The following is a 20,884-nucleotide window of genomic DNA, read 5'->3' as shown; positions in this document are numbered from 1 at the left end:
ATCTTCTGGGTGCTCATGGAGGCGAGCATCCGGATGTGGATAAACAGAAGGTCACGCCTATTCCCCATTGTGTACAGCAGTCTGCGAAGCTTTGCAGAATTCAAGGCAGATATGCATAATGTGTATATTAAGGCGCGTAAGGATTCAGCGTAGAACTGGACCAAACTTCCTTTCATCGCAATTGATGATGCCATTTTCACCGTGCTCGACTCATGGCCTCCTGAGTGGCATGCCCCGGATCTGGCAGAGCATAGTAAGACAATGGTACAAAAACAGAAGGATGCCACCAAGCTGTTGGCTCAATAGAAGCGCAATGAGCAGTTGGTCGTGGAGGTAAGGGCCTCCCACAAGGTAGCAAAGGCCGCCACAAAGCAGACCAAGGCCGCCAAAAAAGCAGCAATAGCACAGGCAACAGGGGCCACCACGACATGGGAGGAAGGAGGCCCGGACTTGACCATGAGATAGGGAACAAAGGACACAGCGGAAGGCGTGGACCCAAGCACGACATCTACACAACTGAAATGACCGCGCGGTACAGAACGAGAAGGCCCACAGAAGAAGACCAAGGCTTCCAAACTGGATAGTGAACCTATTACACTGACAGAGTGTGACCTCTATGACATCGGTGACACAGTTCGTGAGGTCACTCGAGAAGCACTCCAGGAGGTGATGACAGAACAACAGAATGTGTTGTGGGCCCTTAGGGCCCAACTGTAGGAACTTCAGGTGCGGCCCCCACAGGAGGGAACAATAGCCACGTATGGTGTCATAGGTACATCGGCAATGAAGCAGTAGTTGTGGGCCAAAATGGCTAACACCATCGTTCTGCCGAAAGGAGAACTAACAACGGAAAGCGTGGAGGACAGAGCCGCAGTGAGCTAGATCAAGGGACTTGGCCTAAACTTGGCTGCCCTTCTGCGGGATACATTATACCAGCTACAGGATGGAGCGACAACAAAACTCCACGCTAGGGAAGGATGCACAGTACAGATGCTCAGCGAACAGAGAATCAACATCGAGTAGCTTAGTCTACAATGTGATGAAGCACTGGTGCAAAATCAACAGTTGGAGAAAATGGTAGAGGAAGCATGTCGCTGCGTTCTAGAGCTAGAAATTGCGGCAGATCTACCAGTAGGAGTGCGAATTCACAAATTGGCCAGTGGATTTCGTGAGGCAAAGGAGGAAGCAACGAGGATACAGCTGGACCTCAACCTTCAGATTGTCGAACTATGATTAAAAGCACAGTCATCCACACTCCCAGAAGTTATGGAACAACATGCTAGCACTATCCAAAAAGGGCTGGAGGAAATAGGACAGGTAGTGCAGACCTGTACTACTATGTTGGAAGAATCCTTTGCGGTCCTCACTTCTTTACAGGAGGACCCCACCATACAGCGACTGGAAATAGAGGCATGAGAGCTTCAAGTGTAGTATGACAGTGTGCACGGAACGACGTAGATAGTTGTCCTGACCCAATGGCTGGCGAAGGTACAATAGGCGAAGGCACTAAAGGAACAGGTGGATGTCGCATGACGCAAAGAGGCAGTACTTAAAGCACGTGTCCAACCTTGGAACAATGAGGCCTTCTTCATCACTACCGATATCGAAGGAAAGATCGCAAATATGAAGGTGATGCATGTCTTAAGTCAGGGATTTTCCCCTGACAGTGAGCATTCGATAGAAAGAGTAGAGTAGATCCAACAGACAAGAGAACAGTGCGCTGTGGACCTTCGTGCAACACGGGCACAGTTAGAGGGGCTCCGGGCCAAGATCGCCGCATCAGCAGAGTGACTCGGGATGAGTCACGATGATTGTGTTGGGGGCCTATTGGGCATGGGATCCCCCGTAACATGTTTTGGGACTCAAATCCCAAGTTTTGGTCAATTGTATTGTAGGACTCTGCGAATTGTGGGCGCAGAGCATGAGGTCTAGGATGAGTCATAAGGTTGTCCGCCCTAAAATATTGTAAAGTAATGTAAAGTTGTGTTGGCCTACCCAAGGTCCGCGGACCATGGGATTGTATAAATAGAGCGAGGCTCTAAGTGTAAAGAGAAGCTAAGAAAGGATAGATAGAATAGCCAAGGGCATGGTTCAGGATAAGAGTGAAATCTGAAGTGTACTGGGTCATAGTAGTAGGAAGAGGCTCTGCAGCTAAGTGTGCAGAGACCTAGTAGAGTCCACAACAGAGTGCGCACGGCGGAGTCGGGTTTGTACTTGGGATTGAAAGTTAATAAAGAGAAGTTTACTCTGTGCATCTGTTCTTGAATCTGTATCTTGATGTTATGCACTACTTTTACTCTATTTAATTACCACGCGCACTAGATAAATACTTGTATGAATGTTTTTATATGAAAATAATCTAAGTAATCAGCTAACAGAGCCTAATTAAGGAGAACTTGCGTAAATAACACGGTTCGTGCTGCGGCTAGAACTACGTGAAGACAGTATCGCAAGGCACGGGGTGCCTGTCGATGCACGTAGCACAGGAAGTGCGAAGGTTGGATCACGTACTAATCACCTCATATCAGACATCCCCAGGGTGCGGAAACTTGGTTCTATCACCCTCCCATACTACTTCGGGTGAGACCTTAGTCTGCGCTTCGCACACTGTTGCCAAAAGGGCCAGTAGTACCGAGATTTACTTGGCTAAATCACTTCTGAACCTGGGTCAGGCCCCACTAAGCCAACACGATGACACGGTCACCCTTATCGCATCACATTGGAAAAACTTAAGAAAGCTCCAAAACCTTAGCAACCATGCGATATTGCAAAATGCGATACAAGCCCAGACCTGATTTCCATCTATGTTATAAAAAACACTTAAGTCCACCGCACAATTAAAAAGGATTTATAAAGAAAATCCTATCGAACAAGTTGTGCTTTGAAAACAATAAAGAACATCCCACATTTTGCATCCTGCAGAAACCAAATGAATGTTAAAGAAAGCACACACATGAAATGTGATAATGCGATTTTTGATATTGCATCGTAATCACAAAATCAACATTTTCGGAGTTAAAATCTCGCCACCCTAAAAAAAATTCTTTCCCAGCTTACGATGCAAAAAATTAATGAGCAATAAAGCTAGGGATAAGGAACCATTAGTGGGCATTTAGTATGGGTTAATGGCATTTACGTTTGAAAATTCACTCGACGTGATACAATATCTTCTCACTTGCGTTTAATAAAAACTCCTTTCTTGTCACCTTTTCAAGGTTATCTATATCATTCATTCTTATTTTCATTCTTACTTGCGTCTATCTGATAACTTCTACTTTGCTCCATTTTCAAGAAAAATCCGCAACAAGAGTCGCTGGGAGCAATGGCTAAGAGGGGAAAGGCAATCGTGTCTGAAAAATCAGAAATGATCCCTCTATTCTCTGATACTACCTGCAGCAAATACGGAGGAACTTAAATGTGGGAAGCCATGTATGATTTATTAGAAGAAGAGAATCAAAGACCTCTGGTAACAAAGGCCACAGTCGATGGTCATGTTTCCTCTGACGCCTCCTTCTTCGAGACAACATGCTCATTTCTACACTGCATAGCCGCAAGAACAAAGATTATTCCATATACAGATATGGTTAAGTGGATAATTGATTAGGTGGATGTCTTGGACAGAGAATTCAAGAATAGTAGGCAGGAGGTTATGGGATCTTTTTCACCAGACAACCTGCGCTTATGTACAATCTACCAGAGCCACAAAATCTCTACAATAAACAGTTCCTCGAAAAATTTGCTAAGGAGAATGAAGACCCAACAGACGTCACACGGACCTAGACAGAAAACAAAGGCAAGATAAAAAAGGATAAGATGGGTATGTATTCTACAACATCTATCTCTCCCCCTCATAGTTTTGTAGCAGCCATGCTATGTAGATTGTTCGGCAAGCCTGATAGTACCAAATTTTCCCCAGAATGGCTGCCATTAATAGATGCAGCCGTAAATGCAACAATAATAAATTGGGACCAAATTTTGTTTGATAATTTGGTGAAAGATATTATGGAGTATAGGAGAAAGAGGAGTCCTTCTTCAAGGGTTTACCCTCCATTTTTCATGAGTGCCTATGTAATGGACACAATATGTTTTGGCCCAAAATTTCCTATCATGGGATGGAAGTGGATTGTGCAAGACCCGCTTCCTATCAATATATGTCATAAGATTATGTGGGAGTCTCAATTTCACCCCCATTTTTACAAAATTTGTCAAGGAGTTATGCTACCTACCCATAAACAAGCCTACAACAGAAATGCCCCTAGGTTTTCTAGAGAAGATGAAGTAGATATCCTACCTGTAGCCAGATGGTTTGGGGAGGAGACATTCACATATATCAGATTATTTGGGAGCATCCCTTTAGCGCATGTACTCCCATACTATGTCCCTGACAAGTTAATGGTTAGGGAGATAGCCTACCAAACAACAGGGGAAGGTGGGTTGAGCAAGGATTGAAGGAACAGAAAAAGACTATTTGGCCTACATTTCCATTGCAATGTGGTGCGTTTTCACTACACAATTTTGGACATGCATGCAAAGAAGAAGAGATTATGAAATATCTGAAATTAACTACATTCCCAGGAAGACAGTATGACCCAAATGGCACTGCCAAAGACTTCACTACTATGGTGAAAGTGAAACCATTCACCCATGAGGAAGATGCCTTCGATGACCTCTTCCTACAAAAAGAAACATTTTCAGAAGTGACGCATATGGCATCACTACTTTTTGCCCCAGATGATCTTGAAGCCTTCCATGAATATAGGGAGAGGATATTATTAAAGGTCCCATTGGACCTGCTATAGATTGAACCAATAAGGGAGCCAACTCCCAGTGTAAGCTTAGAGGAAAGCTCCAGAGAAAATTCCAAAGAAGATTCCAAAGCAGAGTCCCAGGACAAGTCTACTCATGAGTTAGAGCAATCATAATAGTAGTCTCAAAATGGGGGCAATAAAAACAAAGAGTCTGAAAGGGACACAACCGAGACTATAGAGAAAGCAGCTGAGCAAACCTCGGCAAAGAAACATGCTGAAATTCACTCTACCTCCACTCAGTTGAAAAAACCCCCAGTTATTGATTTAAAAGAAGAATGGGAGCATTTTAATAAGAAGCTCCATACAGAGGAACAAACATCTGAGATACAGACTCCACAACACAAATCAAATCAAGAAATTACAGTGGACAAGGCTGTAGGCACTCAAGATGTGGAGCTCATTCCTGCCACCCCTACATTTGAAACTATTTTGAGAATTGAGGAAATTCCTCCATTAGATGTGTTTTGTAGCCCTACCCACAAAGTTGTCGTCAAAAGGTAGAGGAAGAAAAGAAATTTAGATGTTTCAGCTATTACCACTCCCGATAATGAACCAATGGACATTGTCTAGAAATATTCTCCCATGGACCCATAAAAAACCTTATGAGACTATCGCAATTTGCAGGAACCTATGGCTCAAAAACTATTGATAAAGCAACAGAGGTCCAAATGTTGCTGAGAGAAAATGAACAAAAGATTCTACTATTGGAACAACAATTAAAGTAGGAAAAATCTAACCAACAAGGAGAGTTACAAGCAGCCAAGCTTCAGGGGGAGTTTGAACATATGCAAATACAACATCAAGCCAACCTAGCAGAAAGATATGCGTAGATAAAAGCTATGACAGATAAGTATAAAAACAGTCTGCAAATCGATTAGTTCATAAAAGAAGCACTCAACCTTAACTCCCAACTAATGTAGCAAAAGGAAGTTCTATGCCAGAAAATCTCGCAAATAAGTCCTTATTGCGAGATCAGTGATAAGCTAATAAGCCAAGTCATCGACATGAGGCTTGAGTATGATGAGATCCATAAAAGGATTTCTGACTTTATCACCTGGCAAGAATCAAAAGATGGGAGGAAGGATGATTTGCTAAAACTAGAGAAATCGCATAAAGAAATTTTGTTCATAGACTGGGATTCTCGACTCGAGTAAGTAGAAAGGGCAATGGTGGTCGCATCAACAGCAACAAACAGTATCATTGAAGCCATCAACGAAAATCTACATGGCACCAACCTAGTTGCAGAATCTATAACAAGATTTCTTCCAAATGCCAAACAACTAGAACAATAGTGGAGATAGGTGACAAAGGAAAGGGAGGAGGTGGTAAGACAAATGAGCAAGTTGAAATAAAAAGCATTCTGGCAATTCTTAGTCAAACCATACAGCCAGTGGATGACCTTGCGATGCTTAACTACGTCCACACAAAAAATGGTGCCAGCACTGATGTACACTATATTTACTGGATAGTTGAAATATGCGATCGGCCAAACGACGCAGCTCGGGCCAATGACAAATATTTGCGATCTTAAGGATCAAATGCAAAGGAGTTAGTCACTTTGTTTTATTTCAATTTTAATTTTATTTCGCATAATTTGAGGAAGGTCGTTTAAACATCCTCAACTATTTTTTTGTAATTATCTATTTTAGGACCTATAGTTTAGTATTTAAACCCATCTCATGCAAGATTAAGAGAATTCTTTGGCTAAAATCACATGATAGAATATTTGTCGACGTGTTTTGAACCAACCAGTGTGGTTCATCATCAGGACAAGTTGAAGAATCAGATCTAGAATGTAACGGTTAAATTGACTACCTAACGGCTATATTAGACGAGGAAACGGCTAGTTTGATCGGACACAGGGATAAGGGGGCAAAAGACCAATTTGGCCCCTTATAATCTAAGATGAGAAATTAATCCTTAGTAGTTATATGTATTGTATAAATTTACTTGTAATTTGAGGTTTTTATTAAATTAATTTAATAAAAACCTCAAATTACAAGTAAATTTATACAATACATATAACTACTAAGGATTAATTTCTCATCTTAGATTATAAGGGGCCAAATTGGTCTTTTGCCCCCTTTTCCCTGTGTCCGGTCAAACTAGCCGTTTCCTCGTCTAATATAGTCGTTAGGTAGTCAATTTAGCCGTTACCTGGCCAATAATTATAGCTGATGGAAGTTCTTCTCTAACTATTTAACATGAATTCTAGATCTGTTTCTTCAACTTGTCCTGATGATGAACCACACTGGTTGGTTTGAAACGCATTGACAAATATTCTATCATGTGATTTTAGCTAAAGAATTCTCTTAATCTTGACATGGATCACAGAAGCCTCAATTCAACTATTGAATCCCTCTCATGCATTTAGAGAGGGGTCCAGAAATTTTATCAGAAACATTCTTCAAAACATGCACTTTTGTACCTTTGAGGAGATTCTAACAGAATCATTGGAACATGATCTATTTTCTTTTGAATATATGGCATGCTCTACTGAAATGTACTCTTAGATGATGTTGGATTGATTGGAATTAGGCTGATATTGCTGAAACACATGAGCAAAACTTATCATTTATGGTACTTTTATCTTGTGATTATGTTTTATTTATGTATGAGGCAACAACTTTTCTTCAAATTGTTTTATGTATGAAAGTTTGAATTATGGTTAGCGTTATTGCACTTTTGTATGGTGTTGGCTTTAACTTTATGCTAAATATATGAATGATTCCATATGTGATATATATTTCACAATCGTCTTGGTTAACTATTTATCCAAAATGATTACTGTTAAACGATTTCACTTCTTGTTGTAGTTGAATGATCTTTATTACCAATTTCTATAGGACATTATTGTAGATCACATACTTTACTTTATTCCCAGGCATATTTATAGTTAAATAGTGTTCAAAGTAGGATATATGCATGTTTTTGATAGTTTAGATTAGATTACACTTATCTTAATTGTTCCTTCGTTACATGATATATCACCCCATCAACACTATCAAAATCTCTTTTGGGAAACTGGTCCCATTATCCCAGTCGGAGCCACTACACCAAACGGAAAAAGAGCTGCTAACTAAGGTCTGCACCGGGTGGTTTTCCCCCATGTTGTAGCAAAGATTTTCAAGGCTTCAACACAAATATGTTGGTTGTTGATAACTATTATTTTTGGCATGGGATGGAGTAGAAGAATTTGTGATTATTTTTATTTTAAGAGTTTTGTGAAATTATTTATGTTCAAGATGATGATTGTTGAAAGTTATTGTTTTGGTACATGCAACTAAGTTTCTATATCCATATTTTATTATTATTATTTTCAATCTCATTCATTTTAAATAAATTGATATTTGACCAAGTTTTTTATTAATACATTATTTTCATTTAAAGAATAGATAGTCAAATTGTTACATTTTCACATACTATATCATCAATTGTATGATCCTCCAAAGATGGAAATGGTGTTTTGTTAATGAAATTATATATTTTATTTAACATGTGTATTTATAAGAATAAAATTATAGATACTTAAAGAAAGTTATTTTAGTATATTTACAAAAATATTTCTATATATTTATGAAAAAAGATATTTTGTAAATATATATATATATATATATGAAATTTTACTTCAATAAATTTCTATATAATATAATTCATTTACCAAAAAAAGTGTTTTATAGATATTTATACAATCAAATATCTATATATATATATATATATATATATATATATATATAACTCATCAGATTTAGAGTTGTAAATGCTCTAAATTTTTGTCAATTGCAGATTCCAGAAATATCTAGAAATTTAACAACTAAGACCTCTCCTAAATATCAGATTAATCTCTTATCAATATAAAAATACCCTCCTAATTACATAATTAACCAAATAAACCTCATTACATATTCTTTTAATAAAATTCATAAAAAAAATCCAATATAATTTATGTTAATAAAATTACTATCCTAATTACATAATTAACCAAATAAACCTCATTACATATTCTTTTGATAAAATTCATCAAAAAATCCAATATAATTTATGTTAATTGCTTTAAGAGAAAATAGTAAATGGAAACTAGCAACCTTCCTTTAATAATTAAAAGGCATTAATTTTCTGATGAGAGTGACTAGAATTAAGGACAACCATGCGTGGAAAACTTTATGAGACAAAATAGCTTGAAGTAGCTATCAAAAAAATGACATAAAGCAAACTTAACGTTGGCATGATTGACCTCATTAGTGAGATTCCGGAAATCCTTCTTTAATTAAGAGAAATGATTTTGCTTTTGAATGTGACAAGAATCAATAAGGCGAGAAAACTCTACGAGGCAATTAGCTTGAAATAGCTATGACAAAATAACATGAATGCAAATTAAATTGGAACTTTAACTTAACCAGGAATAAGGTTTCTATAAGGTATTTACAAAATAACATGAATGCAAATTAAACTGGAAATTTAACTTAACCAGGAATAAGGTTTCTATAAGGTATTACAGGATAAATAGGATACATGTTTTATGAGTAAGACTTAAAATTTGGTTAGAATATTATATGGTTTATTTATTTATTTTATTAAAAAAATTGTAATTAGATTAGTTGCATATTTAGATTTTGTAATGATTTTAGATATTTATTTATGTTTTTTTTTCAAAAATACTAATTAATCTAAAAACTTTGAAATTTGAAATTTCATATTAATTGACTTATAGTTAAATTATATCTGATGGTTTATTTCAATTATGTATTTTGATTATGGATTAATAATTTAAATAATTGAGAATATACGGCTTGGAGTATGCGTTAAAACTATTTTTGTTTGGCTAAGAGCTTGTTTTCCTCGGACCTAAGGAAACATGTTAACGACCCAAGACCCAAAGACCTCTAAAAGGAGAGTATGCCCTAAAAATATTTTTGCTTGGCTAAGAGCTCGTTTTCCTCGGACCTAAGGAAAAATGTTAACGACCCAAGACCCAAAGACCTCTAGCAAGAGTGAACGCATGTCCCCTTACAGATCACCAGCGGGCTATTCCAGATGGAGTGGTAAGACCTCTAGTAAAAATGAACGCCTACCCCCTTACGGACAACCAACGAATTATTCCAGATATAATAGTGTTCTTTAAATAACGTGATAAATCAACCTATATTTATAAATAACAACTAGAAATAATTATCCTCACAACTAAACTATAATAAATTTTTCCATTTTAAAGAAAAAGTGAAAAAATAATTTGCTTTTATATCTGCCAAACTCAATTCCATAAATACACTATATTATTAGCTCTCATGACAGATTTTCTACATGGCTTTTAAGGCCAACATTCCTGTGATAGCCACCCTCTATTTAATAGAAATTTCCGTATCCTACTTTGACAATTTTGTTGTTTCCAAATTTGAAAGGTCGACAAAGTTCGACAATCAGATCGTATAAGATTTTATTCAATATTTTGAAATGTCGGTTGCGTAGTACACCACTCCAACTTTTCACCTCACCGTTTTAATTTATTTTCCCAGGAGTGGATAATCTTTATTGTTTTCGCTACTTTCGTGGGACCTGGTCGGCAATAATGACACGTTTCCATTATTTATATTTTAACATCAATTTTATAAAGGAAAGTGTTTTAATAAAAAACTATATGTATTTATGGTTTATATTTTAATATTAATTTTTATAGAAAAATGAGTGTTTTTAATAGTGGAAAAATTTATTATAATTTAGTTATCAAATTAACAATGAGTAAAGTTATTTGTAATTATTAATGTAATTTGACTCGTTAATGTTATTTAAAGAAAACCATATCATTTAGAATGATTTATTGGTAGTCCATAAGAAAGCAAATTTTCACTTAATAAATAAAAAGACTAAATCTTAACCAAACAAAAACAATATTAAAAGAGATAAGTATTTCTCATAACAAATAATAAACATTATATAGTAAATTAATAATTTGTTAATAAAAATAATGAAATATTTAAAATAGAATGAAAAACCATTAAATTCATTATTAACTTATTATATATTATTTATTATTAGAAACACTACCCTAAATCTAAGTCTCAAACATAATTACCAGTTAGAGATTTTGTTAGATATTCAAATTTAATTCTTATAAATTGTGGAATTTTTTTGACATAATTTTAAGAATTGTGTAATGCTTTTCAGGCATGTAATGACATAACTACGAACTTTGAACAAAAATCTCTATACTTCAGTCAAGACAGTTGAGTGCAGTCATATAAATATGGAGACATATATCAGGGTAAAATTGAGTTTCCATAGAGGGATTAAAAATAAATAAAATGCAAAATCAGAAGTATGCATTATATGTATTTTAGGTATGAGGTTGTGGGTTTATTTTAATGGTAAATTTGAACATTAGAGTTATGTATTAAGGTCAATGTGAAACAAAGTTGTAATTTTATATTTTATAATTAAAATTTGAAATATAATAATTTTTTTTATTAAAATATAATCAATATTAATTTATTAGAAAATTAATGTTTAATATTATATTTATTTTTTATATGTTAAGTTTTTCTAGCACAATTTATTGAGGATGGGCCTAGTTAGCAAGGTGACTCATGATCAAACTTCATGACCTAGGATTTTAGTAAGGTGACCCAGGATCAGGATCAAACTTTAAGGGAGTGATTGTGCCCTTTGCTAGAGAGATGAGACATGCTCAAAAATAGAGTGAGCTAAGGGTTGGTTTGACCCACGTCTGGTGTGATCCTAGGGCTTTAACGCAATGACTTTGCCCACTTAGATACCTCTGGGTCCTCGAGTGACTTTGACGACTTAGATGCCTCTCCTTAACCCACAAGGAAAAACAACTTAACAAACAAATATATATGTGTGTGTGTGTGTGTGTGTCTATATATATATATATATATATATATATATATATATATATATATATAGTTCATTATCTATTATGATGATAATGGTGGTGGTTCACGTCCACTGAGACCAAACTTTGGTCTATCAGACCTAGAGAAACGAATTATTTAGTTTGATTTAAGATTTTATTCCTATGCTCATTATTTACTTTACATTAAATTTATTATTTTTATATAATATCTTATTTTAAATTAAAAAGCATAATTAAAAATAATAAAATTTTACATATATATTAATATTTATTAAAAAACATAGTATATATAAAATTTAAACTATGGAGTGGGAAAGTCATTTTTAGTTGAAAATAATTAATATTATTTTGTATTAATGGAGAAATGGTTACACAAGTTGTAATGTATCTCCTTAGTTTAGGATTTGTTCCTAGAGTTTAGGAGTTTGGTTGCAACTTCCAGATTTCTACAATGTACTTAATGATGTAATTGCTCATTTGATGGAAGGAGAGTGCACAGAGAGAGTTCTCTTTGTTTGAGTGCAGTTTCCAGGTGCAATACTCACCTGTGAGCTGTGACTCCTTCTTTTTCAATTCAAGTCTGATTTTTATCTTGGTATCAGAGCACAGAGTAGGGATAGCCTTAATTTTTTTTTAGGATGCATCATTGATTATAGAACTGTAGTGGCGGTGGAGTGTACAGAAGCATTCGTAGAATCAGGTGGACTGCAGTAACACCTGAAGACAGGTCTCAAATGGCTGATCATCTCTGAGCGGAAAATAGGGTTGGCGCGGTTTTGTCGCGAACAGTCGCACCATTTTTGAGCAGAACGAAGGGTTGGTGTTGTTTATTAAGGAACAGTCGCGCCATTTGGTGTGGTTTTGAGAGAGATAGTAGCGCCAGCGTGCCAGAAAGTGCTATTGGCGCGGAAAATCAAGCGTTAATCGCGCCAATTTCGTAGGACGCGTCGGTTTTGTTTTTGGCATGGGTATTTCACTGTCGAGAAGCGCCAACCTCTTTTTTTTGTTGAAAATATGCAATTTTTGCAGATCGACCTTGCCCGGTGGTGGCACCTTGAAATTTCAAATTTGTTCGGTGGTAGCAGATCGGAGTTGCCCGTGGGTGGTGCATTGAAGTTCCTAATCTACTCGGTGGCAGCAGATCGGAGTTGCCTGGTGGTGGCGCATTGGAGTTCCTGATCTACTCGGTGGCAACAGATTGGATTTGCCCGGTGGTGGCGCATTGGAGTTCCTGATCTGTTCGGTGGTAGCAGATCGGATTTGCCCAGTGGTGGTGCATTGGAGTTCCTGATCTGTTCGGTGGCAGCAGATCGGACTTGCCTGGTGGTGGCGCATTGGAGTTCCTGATCTGTTCGGTGGTAGCAGATCAGATTTTCCCGGTGGTGGCGCATTGGAGTTCCTGATCTGTTCGGTGGTAGCATATCGGATTTGCCCGGTGGTGGCACATTGGAGTTCCTGATCTCTTTGGTGGCAAAAGATCGAACTTGCCCGGTGGTGGCTCATTGAAGACTTATTCATCAGAGGATCAAAAAATTTATCAGTCCAATATGAATAACAGTGATGAGTACTCTCTTAAGCTAGAAAAGACGTGGTTTATTATCAGGCCAGTAGATTATTTGCTCAGGGAGTAGCGGCTGCTATTTATTTTGATAGGAATCGCCATCGCATCGAATTTCTTTATCCTTCAGCTTGGTTTTCTGGCTTCTAATGTTAATGAAAATGGAAGGTTTGTGCCCGACAAACCTCATCGGGTTGTTTATGAGACTCCTGTTTCTCATTTTGCTTAGTATCATTCGGGTTCGATGGTGAATTCAGAGGCTAAAGTTCCCCTAGGTTTGAAGAGAAAGTCCCTACGAGTTGTCGTGATGGGTGGAGCTGGCTTTGTTGGCAGTCATCTACTTGATAGGCTCATGGCAAGAGGTGATAGTGTTATTGTTGTCGACAATTTCTTCACAGGAAGGAAGGAGAATGATTTGCATCATTTTGGCAATCCGAGGTTTGAATGGATAAGGCATGATGTTGTGGAACCCATATTGTTGGAGGTTGATCAAATCTAACATTTGGCTTGCCACGCTTCCCCTGTGCATTACAAACACAATCCTGTGAAGACTATCAAAACTAATGATGTGGGAATCTTGAACATACTCAGACTTGCCAAGCGTGTTGGGGCACATTTTCTGCTTACAAGTACTAGTGAGGTTTATGGAGATCCTCTTGAACATCCTCAAACTGAAGCTTACTGGGGCAATGTTAATCCCATCGGAGTCCACAGTTGCTATGATGAGGGTAAGAGAACAGCCGAAACTCTGACTATGGGAGCAAATGTTGAGGTTCGGATTGCTCGAATTTTCAATACATACGGTCTGCGAATGTGCCTTGATGATGGTCGGGTTGCAAGTAATTTTGTTGCTCAGGCTTTGCGCAAGGAGCCTTTGACAGTCTATGGAAATGGGAAACAGACACGGAGCTTCCAGTTCGTTTCTGATCTGGTTGAAGGCCTTATGCAACTTATGGAGGGCGAACATGTTGGTCCTTTCAATCTTGGGAATCCTGGGGAATTTACAATGTTAGAACTAGAACAGGTTGAAGAAGGAAAGGATGACTCTAACAGTGATTGGGACATTCCATTGCTAATGGAAGAAAACAGTGAGGAAGATGAAGAGCATGAGCAGAAACAAGAAGAAGGAGTAACAGGAAATGTAATCAATAATGCAAGCCCAGAAAAGGCTGAAATAGACAGATTTGAGGTAAGTCCCCTACCAAGGAGATCAAGTAGGAATACTCGATTACCTTCTAAATTGAAAGACTGTGCATTAATGTCAAAGTTTTTAAACATTGTAGAACCTGCAAATTATGAGGAAGCAAGTAAATATGATGCATGGAGGGTTGCAATGTATGAGGAAATAGAATCAATAAACAGAAACCATACTTGGGATTTGGTTGAATTGCCTGAAGGTAAAACCCCCATAGGATGCAAATGGCTATATAAACAAAAAATAAATGCAGATGGGAGTATAGAGAAACTTAAAGCTAGACTGGTAGCAAAGGGTTACTCACAGCAAGAGGGAATAGATTTCGATGACACCTTTGCCCCTGTAGCCAAATTAAACACCATTAGAATACTAATTTCCTTAGCAACAAAACACAAATGACAGCTACACCAGCTAGATGTTAAGTCTGCATTTCTGAATGGTGACTTGAAGGAAGAAATTTATTTAGTACAGCCTGAAGGTTTTGTGAGAAATGGGCGGGAACATCTTGTGTGTAAATTGAAAAAGGTATTTTATGGTTTAAAACAGGCACCCAGGTCATGGTATGAGAAAATTGACTCATTTTTTGTACAGCATGGCTTTCATAGGAGCTTGAATGATCCAAATCTGTATACCAAGTTTAATAAACAGAGGCAAATTATTTTGATTTCTTTGTATGTAGATGATATGATCATAACAGGGAATGCTAACAATCTGATCAAAGAAATCAGATGTCACAAGTGTATGAGATGGAAAGACTCTGGACAAACCTTTCTTACTCAAGGGAAGTATGCCAGAAGCTTGCTGGAAAGGCTCAGAATAGAGCAGTGCAGATCAGCAGCAACACCATTACAGCAGAACTTAAAGTTGAGCAGTGACGACGGTACTAAAGAGGTGGATGCAACCATGTACAGACAACTAGTTGGCAGTTTGATATATCTGACTACAACTAGACCAGATTTGGCATATTCTGTTAATGTGTTGAGCTAGTTCATGTCAAAACCACTCGAAAGTCACTGGGTCGCAGCAAAAAGTGTGTTGAGGTATCTTAGTGGTACTAGTAATTATGGCATTTTGTACACTGACACTTCTGATGTTATTCTAGCAGGTTTTTCAGATTCCGATTGGGCAGGTAACTTGGATGATCGAAGATCTATCACAAGTTACGCATTCAGCATTGGATCCGGGGTCATAGCATGGAGCAGCAAAAAGCAGAGCACTGTAGCTCTACTTCATCGAGAGAAACTATTGTCAAAAGAGATATGTGTTGAATATTGTAAAACTTGTGATAACATGGCTGATATTTTTACTAAGCCTCTTGGGCGTGTAAAGTTTGAATTGTTTAGAGGGATGGTAAGAGTTCAGGATAATCCTTTCTCCATTAAGGGGGGGAGTTGAAAATAATTAATATTATTTTGTATTAATGGAGAAATGGTTACACAAGTTGTAATGTATCTCCTTAGTTTAGGATTTGTTCCTAGAGTTTAGGAGTTTGGTTGCAACTTCGAGATTTCTACAATGTACTTAATGATGTAATTGCTCATTTGATGGAAAGAGAGTGTACGGAGAGAGTTCTCTTTGTTTGAGTGCAGTCTCCAGGTGCAGTACTCACCTGTGAGCTATAACTCCTCCTTTTCAATTCAAGTCTCATTTTTATCTTTTTTTTTTCGTACAAAGATAGCATATTATATTTATAATTTATACAAAAATATCATAAATTAAATTAGATTTATAATTTATAATTTAATTATATTTAAATTATTATTTTATTATAAAATTAGTTTTAAAGAAAATATATTTATTCTATATTTATAACTTATAATCTAAATACATTTTTTATAAATAAAAAATTTATAATCTAATTTTTTTTTTTTTTATAAATAAAAAATTTAAATTAAATTATTACCAAACTAATTTTAAGAAAAAATAAATTAAACTAAATTTTTAATGGTTTTGAGGTAATATAGAGTTTGGGCTCTACTAAATTTTAAATAAAGAAAAATCACATTATAACCCAAAAAATACATATTATAATAATGATAATGGGTAGATTAAATCTATTGATAATTAAGTGTAAAATTGATAATTTATTTTGATTGCAGATTTAGGATTGAGGCAAAATCTGATAATCAGGAGAAAATTTTAATGAACTTATTTTAGATTTCAGATTCCAGAAGATCTCAAAATTAGATGGGTATCAGTGGGCTTCATTTTTGCCTTATCTAAATTGTAAATTCAGAAAATATAGCAGAATTAGATGGACGGCAATAAGATTACTTGTTTGACTTCATGATTGTTTATCAAAAATATTTCCAAAATTTACAATCCAAATAAAAACTAGATTAATTATTTGACCTCATTACTATCCATAAAAAAAAAATTATTTCTCAAATTTACCATCAAAATAAAAACCTTATAAATCTAAAGCTTTTAATATCCAAAAGTCTAAATGCCTCAATCAGAGTGCAAATTCAAGGCTTGTGTTAGATACCCAAAAGCCTAGATGCCTCAACCAAAGTGCAAATTCAGCGCTTTTGATAAAGTCACAAGGCTGAATGAGATGGGAGGGTAACAAATTCTATTATGTTTTTTGTTTTGCATTTTCTTTAGCATTACCAGCATGCACACCCTAAAGCAAAACATGGAGGGATGGTATTCTTAAAGCAAATAATGACAGAAGAACATGAAGGGACGGGATTTCTTAATTCGCACCTTTGTGTAGAAAGCAAGGCAGCACAGGAACTTCATTCCGTTGAACAGAAGACGAAAGAGATACCAGTAGCTGTGTGACCAGGAAAGCAGAATTTCCTCCCTCCTGTGCGGTAAAATCTGAGAAAACCTCTGGAAAAATGGGAAATGACTACACAGAGACAATCTGCCACACAAGATAAATGTCCCAAACCATGTAGATAAAAGCCACAGAGACAACTTCATCAGACCCACAGCTGCATGCATTAAGCGTTCGGATATATATCCTGCAAGCTGTTTTAAAAAACAACTGAATTAAAAAAAACCCAAAAATTTGAATGCCAAACTTTAATATATACACTATAATAATTTCACTTCATGTTAGATTTTAAGTTTCTGTGGTAGTTTTTTGCAGTGGTATGATCCAGATTATCCACAGTTTCATGTTCATTCCGTCATCCACAGTTTCATGTTCATTCCGTCTATTATTTTTTCAACTTGATGGATGAAAATTTGAACTCTGAATTTCATAATTTATACACGGACTATCAATTAAACTTCCCAACCAGCTAATCTCAGCTCAATTATCCTCTCTTTGGGTTTAAGTATTTTTTTGTTTTACAACAGTTAGATCTATTCCTAAATCTATCTAACATGCCCATGGATGGATTGGAGCATGAAGGAAGTAGTTTTATCTAATTACTTTAACTCACCAGAAAAAAAGGGTATCCTTGCAGATTTCTGGATTATCCTAAATCTATCTAACATGCCCATGGATGGATTGGAGCATGAAGGAAGTAGTTTTATCTAATTACTTTAACTCACCAGAAAAAAGGGTATCCTTGCAGATTTCTGGATTATCTTGAAATCTGACAGGAGGAAAGAAGTTAACTGTTTGACCCCTTTCTTGACTGGAGGAAAAAAGTTAATTGTTTGAACTTTTTTTTCTCACTATCAGATTCTTAGATATTTCAAAATTTACAGTAGTTCAAAACCAGAAAAGAAGCACTTGAATTTCAAATCCATTTTTTTGCATAATGGGTACAGTTTTCTTTATCCAAGCTTAGATTCATAGATATCTTTTGTATGCAGTGAATTTACTTCAGGTAGATTGCAATTCATTGTCGAATCTAATCTACAATATAATGATTCATTTATTGGTTTTTAATTGTGTTTATTGAATATAGAAAGACAATAAATCAATCATTGAGTTATTGCATTTATGGAACTACAATAAATATTTTACATAGTCAAGAATAATAGAGAAAGACAATAAACCAATTATTGAGTTTATAAGGAAACTCCTATTTCTTAGACTATAGAAAAGTAAATGCTGGCTGACATGCCAGGCATTTACCTTTCGCCCTCTCTCACAGCACGAGAATCGAGATAGCAACATGGAGATAGAGGGCTAAACGTAAATGCTTAGCATGTCAGCCAGCATTTACTTTTCTATAGTCTACCAAATAGGCACCGCGGATTTATAACATTAGATGAATAAAAATTATTATTAAGTTTATAACATTAGATGAATAAATATCTTACATGTTCAGGAATTCCAGCAGAAGATGCAGAATTTCTATAAAAGGATCGAAGTTCATCATTTTCCTGCGCATTATTACCGTTTGAGATTCCATCCAAATCCAGCGAAGGCACAAGAGTATCACAGAGAGCAGTCAAAGCTTCCATCTGAGATTCTGAAAACATGCTGTTCTTGTAATTAGGTCTGCCACCTCTGAGGAGATCATGGACACCGGTGTCTGACTGACTCAAGTCCACTGCTACATCTTCCGAATTTCCCTCGTCAGTTTTCCCGTTGAGATCCATTAGAATCCACTGGAACTGATAATCATTAACAGGTCGCTTAGAGTTGCAGGAAGTTGTTGGTATGGATCAAACACAGAGGGAGCACAAAGAATTTATGGAGGGCAGAAGGCATGAACTTTAATTAATTTCCTTGAAAGTTATCACAAGACCTTCGTGAACAACCCAACTGGAGCATTACAACAGGTAGCTTGTCTATCACATCAATATCTCACTTTCTCTACGGTTTTCCATGGCATCCATCATGTGTTTCTCACTTTTTAACGAATAATACTGTTTTGACTTCATGCTTGTATGCAGAAATTTTAGCTTTCCTTCCCTCTCTGTCCACGTAGAAGTCCTTTTGTTGTGCCTTTTTTTTATGAAGCTAAATTTATTTCAAATATTCAACTAAGTTAAATTTATATTGAAAAATATAATTTAAATGATGAATTTTTTTTGGAATTAAAATTTAAACTAAATTTGTCACCTTATTGTTGTATTAATTATAATTATTTCATAAATGTTAACAAAAAATCAATTATAAAATCACTATTTTATAAATGTTACTACAAAGCCAATTACAACATGTCATGTTTATTACACTAAATATAACTATTTAGTAAATACTACCAAAGGGTCAATTGCAACATAACTATTTCATAAATGTTACTAAAATGCTAATTACAACATATCTATTTAGTAAATGCTACCAAAGGACCAATTGCAACATAACTATTTCATAAATGTTACCAAAATGCCAATTACAACATAATTATTTAGTAAATGCTACCAAAAGGCCAATTGCAACATAACTATTTCATAAATACTACCAAAATACCAATTACAATATAACTATTTAATAGATGCTACCAACAAACCAATTACAACATAACTATTTCATAAATACTACCAAAATATCAACTACAACATAATAAATACAACCAAAAAAAATCAATTGCAATATAATCATTTCATAAATGCTACCAAAATCACAATTACAACATGTCCCCTAAAAGTTAAACCTAACAACTAAGAAAATTAAACCATTTAATATGAAGTGGGCTTTGTCTACTTATATGCACATGCAACTACATATAAGACCACTACTCTTACTTTTGGCCATTAAATCTAGCCCTTTCAAAATAATATGCTCACAAATATAATGAAATTTAATAAATAATTTCAAAAAAATCAACCAGATTAAAGTAAACCTTCTTGATGTGACATACACCCCTTGCTGTCACTTTTTTAATTGATTTATTCATTTACTTCGATCCCATCGTTCATGTGTTTTGTGCATGATGGGTTTTTCTTCGCATGAGGATTTCCTTAAAGCTATGCCCTTCAATAGTGGAAAAGTTATGCCCAACTAGTTTCAGTTGTGTTTTCTAATGGCCATGGATATCTCCACATTAGTTCAGTTAAAGCAGCAACATATTATGTTTACCTTTTCCACCCATACGACGTATTTTTCATTACTTTTAATATATATATATATATATAAAAGAATGATATTAGAAAATATCTATATATAATGTAGATTAGTTTTAGTTTTTAATGAGGGTTGAGGAATTAAATTTTTTAATATTTATTTTTTAATTTTTTCACTCGATAAATTTGTGTTTAAAATGGATTTAGATTTATTTATAAATGATTATACAAAATTTATAAATGATTAATATTATGTATATGTTTAATATAATGATTTGAAATTTATTTACTTGAATTAATTGATTGAAAGTATAGAGAGGATTAATGACAATATATTTTTATTAAAGTGTCATACTTTATAAATAATCAACATTATGCATATGTCTAATATCAAATTTGGATGGTGCTTGGAGGAGCAACTCGGGAAACCCTAGCCACCATTAAATCCTAGTTTGGGCCATCCAATCCGGTTGTAATGGTGTTTATGTTGGATTTTGTGTTGTGTTTTCACCTGGTCTGAAGCCATTGCC

The 20,884-nt window shown here is 35.6% G+C and overlaps 1 protein-coding gene and 1 pseudogene across 1 annotated transcript in view; one reads left to right on the top strand and one right to left on the bottom strand.

The window, feature by feature from the left end:
• The window catches only part of LOC149255387 (long-chain-alcohol oxidase FAO4A-like), a 93,796-nt gene extending 74,694 nt beyond the window's left edge, over window positions 1–19,102 (bottom strand). Inside the window, 2 exon segments of the mRNA XM_089460472.1 lie at window positions 17,142–17,411; window positions 18,663–19,102. Of these exon segments, the coding sequence (XP_089316598.1) occupies window positions 17,142–17,411; window positions 18,663–18,944 (552 nt within the window). The 5' untranslated portion in view covers window positions 18,945–19,102.
• On the top strand, window positions 13,227–16,589 carry LOC149255388 (UDP-glucuronic acid decarboxylase 4-like; annotated as a pseudogene).
• Window positions 19,103–20,884: the final 1,782 nt, after the last annotated feature.

Source organism: Pinus tabuliformis, chromosome 7, assembly GCF_031772625.1.
Source record: "Pinus tabuliformis cultivar Carrire ecotype Pingquan chromosome 7, CPIR1, whole genome shotgun sequence".
In the NCBI taxonomy this organism is placed as follows: domain Eukaryota; kingdom Viridiplantae; phylum Streptophyta; class Pinopsida; order Pinales; family Pinaceae; genus Pinus; species Pinus tabuliformis.
Note: the sequence above shows the minus strand (reverse complement) of the source record. Positions and strands in the feature narration are given on the sequence as shown.